Genomic DNA, 12,536 nt, shown 5'->3' on the forward strand with positions numbered 1-12,536 from the left:
TTTTTTTTTTTTTTTTTTTTTTTTTGAGAGAGAGAGCATGAGCAGGGAGGGGCAGAGAGAAAGGGAGACAGAGGATCTGAAATAGGCTCTGTGCTGACATGAGCCGGATGTGGGGCTGGAACTCAAGAACTGTGAGATCATGGCCTGAGCTGACGTCAGACACTCAATCGACCGAGCCACCCAGGCGCCTCTATGTACTGTATTCTTATAATAAAGTAAGCTAGAGAAAAGAAAATCATAAGGGAGGGCACCTAGTTGGCTCAGTAGGTAGAGCATGTGACTCCTGATCTTGGCGTCATGAGTTTAAGCCCCATGTGGGGCATAGAACTTACTTAATTTTTTTTTAAAAAAAGGAAAATTATAAGGAAAATACATTTACAGAGTACTATAAAAAAATCTGCATATAAGTGGATCTGCATACAAACCTACGTTGTTCAAAGGTCAACTATAATAGAATTTAAGAAGCAAGATATTAAAATTACATTCAAGATCAAACTTTAAAAACATAAGACCCGATTGTACAATTATAGCTTATTGTTGAATTTAATGATTTTTTAAAGTTTATTTATTTTTGAGAGAGAGAGTAGAACAGGGGAGAAGCAGATAGAGAAGGAGAGAAAGAATCCCAAGCAGGCTCCACACTGTCAGCACAGAGCCCAACATGGGGCTCAAACCCACAAACTGTGAGATCATGACCTGAGCAGAAACCAAGATGGACTGGCCCACCCAACCATCTCATCATGTTTTGTTTGGGTTTTTGGTTGTTGTTTTTTTTTTAACTTATTATGAGAGAGAGAGAGTAAACAGAAGAGGCAGAGAGAGGGAGAGAGAGAATCCCGAGCAGGCTCTGCACTGTCAGCACAGACCCCAATGCGGGGCTCAAACTCATGGACCATGAGAACATGACCTTAGCTGAAACCAAGAGTCTGACGCTTAACCAATTGAGCCACCCCGGCGTCCCCTGTCATGTTTATTTTAAAAACAAATTGGAGCTGATAAATATGTTCTTATAACCCTTCTATCAATTGTGATACACCAGAAAGCAAGTGTATTTACTCGGGTCTGTCCATCTGACTGATGCTAGGTCTTTGCAGGGTGCAGAACATCCACTGGGTTAAGAAATTGTCTCTGTGCTTCTTGAGGGGATTTTCTCTCATCTCTGTCCAGGAAAGTTATGTCCGGGGTCACCACGTATAGCTGCACAGGTTGCATACTGAACAACTTGAGAGGTACCATTCGTATCATAGTGTTTATGACTGGCAGCCCCTTCAGTTGGGTGTCACTTGAGTAAAAGTACCTGCTGTCAGTCTTAGCCTTTTCTATGAGCCAAATAAACTCCGTCTCCCTTGGAGGTCTTGGGCTCTGCCACAAGCAAAACCCAGACAAGACCTGTTCAGGGCCGAGGCCTGAGGTCTCCCATTCAGAGGTCAAAGTGATCGCTTAGAAGTATCTTTCTTCCCCTCTGTCATTTCCTGCTATTTTCTCCCCTAAGTTGGAGATATCTCTAGAGGGCCTGGTTTGGGAATAAATCATCCCTTTAGAGTAGTAAGAAAGGACTCGGTTCTGACATTCCCCATGGTCTCTGCTCAGAGATGACAGGGGAACCCGTGGCCAGTGCAGCAGAAATGGTAACGAGACGCTGAGATCCAAGACTTCAGTGTCCCTCTCCCTCCCCAGGAGCCAGAGGCCCAACTTCCAGCCTCAGTGTTCGACTCTTCCATCTCTTCCATTCTGTCTCCCCGGCTTACCAGAGTGGGCAGGCCACGTCACGTGTTCCCTTCCCTGTACTGCGGTGTGGCACGTGACATCTGTGTCCTATAGGATTCCAGGAGGGTCATGTTGGGGGGGGGGACACTAAGCATCAGGCTCAGGGAAGATTCGTGAAAGACCGGTTCCTTCTCTTTCCTCTCTGCCTTCGTGCAGTCTGCCCATTGCCCAAAGCCCTTCCCATCCCCCGGCCCAGCTCAACTCCTCTCGCGGTTCCAGAAGACGAGCAATGGCCCAACTGCCCTTCACAGAAAGTAGTGAGCACCCAGGCTGCGGTGGCTCTTCCCGCCAGAGAGAGAGGAGACGGGGTGGGACAGGCCCTAGCGGCTCACAGGAAAGCCCCACCTGGGATGCTCACCCCTCTTCCTCCAGCTGAAGCCCCCACCCCAAACTGCTCTGCTGGCACCCATAGGCTCTCTGGTCTTCAGCACTGGGGCCCGCCCTTCCCTTCTCATCGGTGAACCCCGGGCCCTGCACAAAACAGCTTCCGACCCCAGCAACTGGTTCCCTGAGTTTCCATCTCTTGCCCTTCTCAGGTTGTGTGTGAAAGCCAGGAGGAAAAGGACACGGCTGACCCCCACCCCGTCCCCGGGGCCTTAGGCCACCTGGGGGCCAATGATGTGAAATAAGCCACCAGGCCTGACCTCCTGCCCTCCCTCCACCCCACAGTTGGCCGAGGCCCCAGGGTTGATGTCCACAGGCCACTCCTGTCCCCTGCTCTGTAGAACTGCTTTAGCGCCTACATTTGCTTAAGCCCCCCCTTGCCCAGGTGCCTCCCGTGTCCCATAATGATGCTTAATGGACAAAAGAGAACGGGGACTCCCCCGGAGCAGGAGAGCAGCCCCCAGCTTCCGCCCAGCCCACCGGCCTGACCTATTGCTGCTACTGCTGCTGCTGGGAATCCTGGTGCATGCTGGGAATCCAAGTGCATGCTGGGACTCTGGTCAGTTCCTCCATGCATTCTGGTTTCGCTTGGAACAGTTCCGGCCTCGGAACTGTTGTTTTCTAGTCCGTGGTGTGCACTCCCTGAGATGAAGTTAAGACCTCCGTGGGGATGGAGAGACACCTGAGGACTGGGCCCTGTGGGAGCAGGCCACCCGCTGCACAAACCCGGCTCCGGTCCTGAAGACGCCCGCGATGCACCAGAGCGAAAAGGATCCACAGGAAAGTGCTCTTGCCTTCTTGTGAGGGGATTGACTTTAAGGCCGAGGCTGCTGTGATGAGAGGCAAGAACTGATCCTGGAACACAGGACGCTGCGCACGTGGATGCCACCCATAGCCGTGCCGGGGCCCAAAGGCTGTGTGAACACAGCTGCACACACACACAACTTTGCCATAGATCGTGAGGCCCCAAGGGCCAGTGGCATCCATTCATGCCAGCATCTTATTGATTCCTGGGAAGAAGAGCTTCATAATGCCTTTTATCAAGGTCTCAGGGGAAGTAACCCAGACAAAACCAGCAGGAGCCTTTATAGTGTGAATACGAAGAGAGTAAAAGGTCCCCAGGTCTCTGGCTTCTCAGAAAGACTTGGAAAAACCGGATTAGAAGATGCAGTGGATGAAAATTTGAGGGAAAGACCAATGATTTAACAACTCAAGTCCCACGAAGCAGTTGGATCAGAAAGAACATCTCAGGCCCGAAGAACAGAAGGGATGAAGAAGCTTCCTGGGGAAGAATAAACCTGCCTGGCCCTCAGGGTGATGGGTGGTCACTTACTAAGTGGCTCGCCAACTTTATTATTTATTGGTTTGTTTGTTTAAATTTGAGAGAAAGAGAGATTGCAGGGGAGAGGGACAGAGGAAGAGAGAGAATCTCAAGCAGGTTCCGCGTTCATCACAGAGCCCCGTGCAGGACTGGATCCCACGACCCCAGGCTCATGGCACAAGCTGAAATCAAGAGCCAGAGGCTCAACCCACTGAGCCACCCACGGGCCCCGGTGGTTCATCAGCTTCAAACAGTGGTTTCCCACTGGCCAGAATGGAGCCCCTCTGGAAACTGTGACTCACTGGAGATGTCCATGTTCTAAGGCCCTAAGCTGGAGGGAGCATGGGACAGTATTGGACTGGTTTCTCTTCCTCCCCTCAAGAGAATGATTCTGGCTTCACCTTTATAAGCTGCTCTAGAATCTGACTTACTGAAGACAACGATGGTGCCTGCAACTCCCCAAAACTGAATGAGTCTCATGAGAAGATCCCATGGTGCCTTCTCTCATGGCCTGCACGCTGTAGACCACTTCTGGCTTTCTGTTCTACTACCCCACACAAGCCCTGGCCCCTTGCCTTGGTTCTACAGGGGAAGAGAGGAGAAGAGTTCTAACCAGACGTCAAGAACCTGACTTCCAGTGTCCTTGCACACCACCGTGTTCAGAGCCAGACCCCAAGGCATCTTGAAATATCCACAAAAGAAGGCATCTTGCAGGAGCCACACGATGGATATTTGCCTCCAGAAGCACCAGACCCCTTCACCACTGGGAAACCCGGCTTGGGTGCTCCCAGCCTGCCTGTCGAGAATCACACACGTCCAAGAAAATCCTTGTTGGATCTCTGGCCCAGCGCTCCAATATGGCGGCGGCAGCAGCAGCAGCAGCAGCAGCAGCAACAGTTCATAGGAAATCCAGCCACCCCACCCAGGGCTCTGGAGAGCAGCAGGGCTGGCCACGCATAACGAGCCCGCAATGCTTTCAAAGCTGGAGTTGCTGGCAGGAGTCCTAATGGTGGCCCTTGGTTTCTTGCAGACATTGATGAGTGCCTCTCAAGCCCTTGTCTGAATGGAGCCACCTGCGTGGACGCCATCGACTCTTTCACATGCTTATGCCTTCCCAGCTACCGAGGGGACCTGTGTGAGATTGGTACGGCCGTCTCGGCTTCAGCTAATGTTACTAACTGCCGCACCCCCTCCTTCTCCTTCACCCTTCCCTTCTAACCACAGGCTCTGGGCCCTGGCTGGGGCCCCCAAGGTCCATCCAGACAGCCATGTCAGGGGCCACGACCGAGAAGTCTGCCTCACTCACTCCCACTCTTCCTGCTGTCGAAACCCTCCTCCGGGGCCCTGGCTGATCTGAACGCAGGAGACACGTGCAGGCCCGGCCGGCCTGCACTTTGGAAGGTGGGGCTCTGGGGGACCTTGAAAACACTAACCTTCTTCAGGGCTTCCAGACCTGCCGAGACCACATCGAGGTCGGTGCATGCGTCAGACTAAGAGAACAGAGCGGATCACGGGCCTTTGGTTTGAAGGAAGCCACGGGTGGGCGTAATTGATTGGCCCTTACTCCGGGCGACACCACAGATCTCCCTGCATGGTCATGAGCATGCGCCTGCCTGCCGTATTGCCTATGGGACCTCTGGGACCCCTCTGTGGCCCCTCCGTGCCACGCTGGCCACGCTGCCTCTCTCTTCTCTGGCAAGAGCTCCGTTTGTCTCAGAGCTCCCGTGTCACCAGCATGCTCCAGCCATGCATGAGCAGGGACTGCTGCATGTCAGCGTGTCACCATTACCGTGACGGCTGCCATGTCAATGCCACTGCGGCCCACACTTCCTTTCCCCCTCCCTCGTGTAAGGCGAAAGGCTGGCCAGAGAGGACAGAGCCTCACTGCAAGGGACGGGGCTGGGCTTCCCCTCCTGGGCCTTGCCCACCCCTTTGCCCCTGCAGCCGGGCCAGGGACCTCTGCCCAGGGCGCTGTGTGCCAGGACCTTCCCAGGGCCAGCTGGCACGCCTTGTGCTCTCACCTCTGCCGCTTCTAGTCTCCCCCCACCCCCGCCATCCTCCTGGACCTCAGGGCCGCCCCCAACTCAGAAAGGGGGACGTGGGGCTTGTCGTTACTAGTAGTTATACAGAACTAGAAGCGTGCTGGGATTCAAAACCATTTTCTGTGACCTCTCAAGCTGGATGTCCTAGAAACTTCCAGAAAGCAGATGAAACTCCTGGGAAAGCTCCCTTTGGTCCCAAGCAGGGTGGGGAGGAGTTTGGAACTGCATGTCCCTGGGAGGCACTGCCGAGGTTGCAGGCTGGTGGAGGAACTTAAGGCTTCTGGAACAAAAGGCCCGGCCCCTCTTCTCTCCCTGCAGCCCCCCACTCTCCACCTCTGCCCGGATATACCAGGACGTTTGTGCATGGGGTCCCGGCTGGGGGTGGAGCAGGGACAGTGGAGAGTTAGAAGGTTTCTCTGCCCAGGATGCCAAAATATTTGCACAGGGGAGAAGCGTCTGGCGCGTCCTCACAGACAGCGGCTCTTATGCGCCAGACTAGGGAGGGAGGGGCTCTGCCAAGCAGGAGGCAGGGTCTCCGCAGGGCCCTGCGCCCCCGTGGGGCACAGAGATGGTGCCGGAGCCACCCCGCTGGGCGCTGGGCCGGGCCACCCAGCCAAGTGAAGCCAGGCTCCATCTCTTCGCCCACTTCAGTCCCGCGGGTGCTTCATGGCTCGGCTCCTGGCCCTGCCGCTCGCTCCTCCCAGGCTTCCCGGGAGTTTGTCCGTCTTGCCCCGGAGCCACCACCCTGCACGCCCTGTGCCCTCCCAGAGCAGTTACGGCCTCCAAGTTCGTCTGCTCGGCTCGGCCCTCAGCACTTCCAGCCCTGGGATGAGGTCTCTGGTCTCCCCGATGGAAGCTGAGCTGCCTCTTTGCAGACACCGTCTTTCCAGACCTTTGCCTCGTGCCATGGAGAAGCATGGGGACCAGCGGCCGCCTCCCCAGCCCTCCTGCTGCTTGACCTCCTCTCCTCCGGCCGCTGGCCTCTGCCCGCCCTCTCTTGCTGCCTCCCCTACGCGTCTCCCTTTCAGTCATGCCAAGCACCCACCCCTTCAGCCTCAGCCTCCTTGCCCTGAGGTCCTGGTCCCCCCTTCCCGGGTCAGCCAGACTGTCAGTAGCACGCCATACAGCCTGAGGGGGTCATGGCCTTGCACTTGGCCCCCAGGCCCCAAGCAGCAGCCCTTCCCCCACCCCAGGAGAAGGAGGAAGAGGGGGTCTTGGAATTCCGTCTGTCCGCTGGGGTGCTGGCTACTGTTTAGCATCCGGTTCCTGAAGAGGAAGTAGGAACCGGGACGTATGATGCCTGCTCGTCTCCCACCAGCGCCAATTCACAGCTGCCAGTGAGATGTCACCGGAGGCAGAGACGGGACGACGCACCCTAAGGGCTCTCCGGAGCCTTCTAGAATCTGCCCCTGCCTCTGCCACTGTCGGTCCCCCCAGGCTGCTCGAAGAGCTCCAAACCAGCCCCTCCTCCTCAACTCAGAACCCATTACCCACACAGCTTTGTGAGGAGAGAAGCCCCCCTCCCTCTTCTCATCCGCTATCAAGAAATTAAATAAAAAGCCGGGGCCCCTGGGTCACGGACCCCGGGTCGGCCACCTCCTCCTCCAAGAAAGATGCAGATATGGGCGCTGCCAGAGCGAGCTCAGATCAACAGACTTAGAGCTTTGAGTCATCTGTAAACCCAAAGCAGACCTCTTCTTGTTCCTCTGGCCCCACACAAGGTGCCATTTCACGCCCCCAGTGCTGCCTGCGGCTCCCTGCCTCCCTCACGCGCTCCCTATAGCTCCCTGCCTCCCACCACCCCTCCCCGGGGCCCTCGGGCCCATGTTGGGCCTTAGCCTCAACACCTCCCACCTCGCCACCTCTTTTTTTCCAGCCGTGCCGAGCAGACATCGGTCAGAGAAAAACTGGGGGGCAGGGGAGGGGTGACATCACGGAAAGAAAGGATGGGGATGTGGCCAGAGGCTCCCGGGCTCCAGGGCCAGGCCTTCCCGGCTTCCGACTTCAACCTCATCCGTATGGGCTTCTCCCTTCAAGGACGGACATTGAAGGCCGGGTGAATGTAGGAATCTGGCATAAGACGGGCGGCCGCGGACACCCCCGGGCGGCCCCGGGGCCTCTGTCTTCAGGCCCCCGACCTGTATTGCAGACCAAGAGCTGTGTGAGGAGGGCTGGACCAAGTTCCAGGGCCACTGTTACCGCTACTTCCCCGACCGCGAGAGCTGGGTGGACGCGGAGAGCCGGTGCCGGGCACAGCAGTCGCACCTGAGCAGCATTGTCACCCCTGAGGAGCAAGAGTTTGTCAACAGTGAGTGTGGCGGGGCCTCACCCACCAGAGGCTGCAGGGGTGCGGGGGGCGGCGGGGTGGCGGAGCAGGGAGGGAAGGAAGGGTGTTTCCGCAGCCAGGGCTGCGCCCGGAAGCCCACTGCAGGCCACAGTCAGTGCCGGACTAGCGCCGTGGCTGTCACCGGGCCACACCAGCCTGGGTGGTGGCTGGAGTGCACTCCAGCCGTGCGTGTGCTGAGAGCCTTGTCAGGGCCTTAGAAGCGGGCAGCGTGCTCCTAGGAGCCCACCCGTCTCCTGCCGCCGCTCAGTCCCCTCTGCGTCTGTGAGCTCCGGTTTCGCAGGTGCCCCCAGGCCGCCCGGTGCCATGCCCAACACCCTGCCTCTCTGTCTAGACAATGCCCAGGACTACCAGTGGATCGGCCTGAACGACAGGACCATCGAAGGGGACTTCCGCTGGTCAGATGGACACTCCCTGGTGAGCCCCGGGGAGAGCTGGCGGCCCAGAGCCGGGGAGCAGAGACCCCCGGAGAGGGACATGTTCAGACGCATGTGCTCAGGGAGCGGCCGCTGGGCTGGTGAGCCCTGGGGGCAGGGACTGTGACTCACTCATCTCTGCGTCCAGAGACCAGCCCCCGGCCGGGCAGGTTGAGCGAACACTGGCCTGGGAAGGGGGGGATGAGGAGGGCAATGGCGGAATGAAGGCACACCACGAGAAGGGCCACATGGAAATGGAGGCGGCTTCCTCGCCCCCAAAGGACTCAGTCTGCCCAAGGAGAGGCAGGCAGACAGAAAGCAGTATAGATGCCAAGTTGACAGTACATGTAGGTCAGCTGAGGACATCAGGGAAGGCTCCCTGGAAGAGGTGAACGGCCGCAGAGCCACGTCTCTGCCGCCCAATCCTACCCAAGCAAGGCAGCAGTGAGACCAACCCCTGCTGGAGGGGGAGCGGCATGGGCTCAAGGTGAGGGACTGAGTAGAAGGCGGGGTCAAGCTCCTGCCTCATCCTCACCCCTGCCCCCCTCCACCCCACCTCTGCAGCAATTTGAGAATTGGCGCCCCAACCAGCCAGACAACTTCTTCGTCAGTGGAGAGGACTGCGTGGTGATGATCTGGCACGAGAAAGGAGAGTGGAATGACGTCCCCTGCAATTACTACCTGCCCTTCACATGTAAAAAGGGCACAGGTGAGCAGCCGCCCAGGAGGGGTCCAGCCTGGATGGAGTCAAGACATTAGCCTCCTGTCGAGGGACCTGGGGCGAGTCCCCTTGTCTCCCAGCTGCTGATGGCCACTCACCACCGGTCTGGGGAGGTCTAGTGTCCCAGGTCCACTCTTAGGTATCATTGACAGGGACAGGTGAGGGTCACAGGCTAGAGGACAGACACACACACACACACACACACACACTCACGCAGTCCCCTGGGCACCAGCGCAGAAAGTCACCCGTGATGGCACGTGGGTGGGGAGCCCCGTTCTCCTTGGCCGTCAGGCCCCGGTCCTCAGCTCGGAGTCTGTGCACACAGGGGTGCTGGCAGAACACACCTTCCTCTCCAGCTCTCTTCCCTGTTCCGGCTCTTTTCTTTTCTTTCTTTTTTTATGTTTATTTCTGAGAGAGAGAGAGGGAGACAGAGGATCTGAAGCCGGCTCCGTGCTGACAGCAGAGAGCCTGATGCCGGGCTCCAGCTCACGAACCGTGAGGTCACAACCTGAGCCAAAGTCAGACATGTAACTGACTGAGCCACCCAGGTGCCCCCCATACCGGCCGTTTTCGTAAAGAAGTCATGGGCGGTCTGCCTGGCTCTCCCCACTGTCCCCACCTTTCTGTCCCTGTTGTATTTTCCTCGTCCCCTCAAGGTCCTCCTTTTATTCCCGCCCTGCTGGCCTAAATCACCGAGGACCCCAGACGTTATAACCAATAGTTTCCAGATTCTCAGCACGGCGTGAAAATGCCCCTTTGCCAGCCACCAGGGCCAGTGGCCGGGTGGCCAGGCGGCCGGGTCGGTGCCCCTTCCTTGGGCTCTGGGCGGTGACGCAGCCATGCGTCTGGGCTCTGGGCTCTGACGCAGCCACGCGGGCTCGTCACCGGCATGAGCCATCACGGGAGACCCTCCGAGAGCTCTTTCTGAAGGGTGTTTGCCCCTCAGTGGCCTGTGGAGACCCCCCGGTGGTGGAGCACGCCAGGACCTTCGGGCAGAAGAAGGACCGGTATGAGATCAATTCCCTGGTTCGGTACCAGTGCACGGAGGGCTTTGTCCAGCGCCACCTGCCCACCATCCGGTGCCAGCCGAGCGGGCACTGGGAGGAGCCTCGGATCACCTGCACAGACCGTGAGCACCACCCCGTCCACCCTCACCGGACACAGCGTTAGATCCCGCCACCCTGTCCCCCTTCCTGTTCCGGCAGCAGAGCAGCGGCCGGCCCCTTCCTGGGGGTCCTGAACACCAGCTGTCCGCACCATCCCTGGGCTCAATCCCACTCTCTCCCCCTGCCCGCAGGGAGGGCTCACTTTCCCCGAGAAGATGAAGGAAAGAGCAGGTGGCCTGCTTTCCTTTCTGACGGCACCTCAGAGCCCCTTAGCCCAAGCTCGTGCCAAGAAAACTCAAAACCAGAGAGCAGAGAGATCAGGTTGAGCCCATGCTTTCCGCAGGGAGGGGAGGCAGCAGAGAAGGGGCGAGCGGGGAGGGGTGAGGCCGGCCCCGCTCAAGACTCCCCCTTTCACTGCAGCCTCCACATACAAGCGCAGGCTACAGAAGCGGAGCTCGTGGAGGTCCTGGGGCCCCCGGAGGAGCCGCCCCAGCACAGCCCACTGAAAACACCCAGGAGGCGCCCAGGATGCTGAGCCCAGGAGCCTCGCCAGGCTGACATCCCTCACGGATGGTCTCCTCTTCCTGTCGCTTTCTGTCATTTAAGGAATTCCATTAAAGAAGGAAAAAAAACAAAAGCAAATCCCACATTGTGTATGCACCTCCCCCACCCCCCCCAAATCGCCAAAACTGCATCTGATTTTCCCCCCCAATGCCAAAGCCAAGCAAGCGCATTGTAACCCATGGACTGAGTTCAGAGACGTTTCTTCAATCTCCCGTTGTGCCTTTGCAGGGACCAGCGCAGGGACAAGGGGAGAAGGGGAGGGGTTAAGTTAAATAAAGAAGATTATTTTTTGTTTCCTGACTGTATCCAAGAGCAATGCAATCATTGGTTCTTTTACCCCCCAGGGAGAGCTAGGGAGGAGGGAGGGAGGGGCATGAGGAACCGCAGCCCGAACCGAACCGCAGCTGAATGTACTGGATGAGGATGCGGAGGGCCGCTCCATCTGCATCCAGGAGGGAGAAGCCTGGGGGAGAGGGGACGGGTTCCTCGGAGGGTGAGGGGGCAGGAGAGAGCCATCGAGGGATCTTCCACCGCGTGAGGGTCAGGGTCCCTCCCAGGGTCCCTCTTCCAGCATCCTCTCACCCGGGTTGGCCACCCAAGCAGGTGTTGATCTCAGCAGGGCTGGGTTGGGGGGCACTTCCTTCCCAGGGGGAATGCCACCCCCAACCCCTCTACCCCCCTCCCCCACCCCCGGGACCGTGCAGGCACCAGAGTTCCGTGCACCTATTTATATTTTTGAAAACGAGATTATGATAATTATAATAAAGACATTGGAAGAGATCTATTTCTTTTCTTTTCCCTTCTTTTTTTAAAGAGAAGGCGACCTTGGTCTGAGGACTATTGAAGGGGCTCCAATCGGGACACGTTTTGATCAAATGATCCCGAACTGGGTGAATCTTGTCTGTTCAGAAAGCCTGAAAGAGTCACACCTGTTGTGCTTTATTTTTGTGAGGGTGCCTGTGTGTTGGATGGACTGCGTGTGTGTGTGTGCGCGTGCGCGCGTGCGCGCATGTGTGTGTGAACGCCAGTGGGTGCTGTGTGTGGATTTGCAAGCTGGCACATGGTCAAAGGACAACTCAAATGAGACATCTGGTCACTTTGCATAGTTCGGTTGATAGCACACTGCTCACATAGGAGTTGGTTGGTAGAAGAAGTCAAGAGCAGAGGCAAAATGATTTATAAGAGGGAATAAAAGACAGTGGAAGACAGCCTGGAAACAGGCTTACACGTATTTGTGGCTGGTGAGTTAGCGGGCCACTAGCCAAAGGGTCTGGGCATCCTGCTCTTACGCAGGCTGTAGGAGGTCACCGGAAACAGTTTCAATCGCTTATGGACCCCCAGCAGACCTGGAGTTGAGCCAGAGCAGCCATGCCAGGCCCCATCCCTCCACCAGCCTGCTCCTCAAGCCAGGTAGGTGCGCCCTGCCCGTCACACTTGCTCAGCGGGCCCTCACACGCGTGTTCGCGAGTGTGTCTGGGTGCTGGTGAGTGCGCGCTGGTGTGAGTTTGCTGGTATCTTTTTGGGGGTGTATGTGTGCGGTCAAGGGTTTATTGGTGAATATATACAAGGGTCCAGATCACCTACAAGTCTGGAAATGAGTGGACAAAAGTAAGAGGGTACAGTGATGGTCACATCGAAGGGGCTCAATAATTGTGTAATTGATCAACTGATTAGCTCGGAGTACAACTAGGTCTGTGGTTTTCACACGTGCGCCTGCATCAGAATCAAGAGGGTTTGTGACTCAGGAGGTCTGGGGTGGGGCCGAGAAATTTGCATTTCTAGTAACTTCCCAGGGATGCTGCCTGGCCACGCTTGGAGAACCAAGGGCCTACGTGGAGAATGGACTCCATAACCTACTGAGGGTGCCCGAG

The 12,536-nt window shown here is 57.1% G+C and overlaps 1 protein-coding gene across 1 annotated transcript in view; it reads left to right on the forward strand.

The window, feature by feature from the left end:
* The window catches only part of ACAN (aggrecan), a 39,162-nt gene extending 28,245 nt beyond the window's left edge, over positions 1-10,917 (forward strand). Inside the window, exons 12-17 of the mRNA XM_039217395.1 lie at positions 4,503-4,616; positions 7,664-7,822; positions 8,193-8,275; positions 8,839-8,983; positions 9,942-10,124; positions 10,522-10,917. Coding sequence (XP_039073326.1) covers positions 4,503-4,616; positions 7,664-7,822; positions 8,193-8,275; positions 8,839-8,983; positions 9,942-10,124; positions 10,522-10,607 — 770 coding nt within the window. The 3' untranslated portion in view covers positions 10,608-10,917. The remainder of the gene's footprint in view (positions 1-4,502; positions 4,617-7,663; positions 7,823-8,192; positions 8,276-8,838; positions 8,984-9,941; positions 10,125-10,521) is intronic.
* The last annotated feature ends 1,619 nt before the right edge of the window (positions 10,918-12,536 follow it).

Source organism: Hyaena hyaena, unplaced genomic scaffold, assembly GCF_003009895.1.
Source record: "Hyaena hyaena isolate Hyena2069 unplaced genomic scaffold, ASM300989v1 scaffold_13, whole genome shotgun sequence".
Taxonomy (NCBI): Eukaryota; Metazoa; Chordata; class Mammalia; order Carnivora; family Hyaenidae; genus Hyaena; species Hyaena hyaena.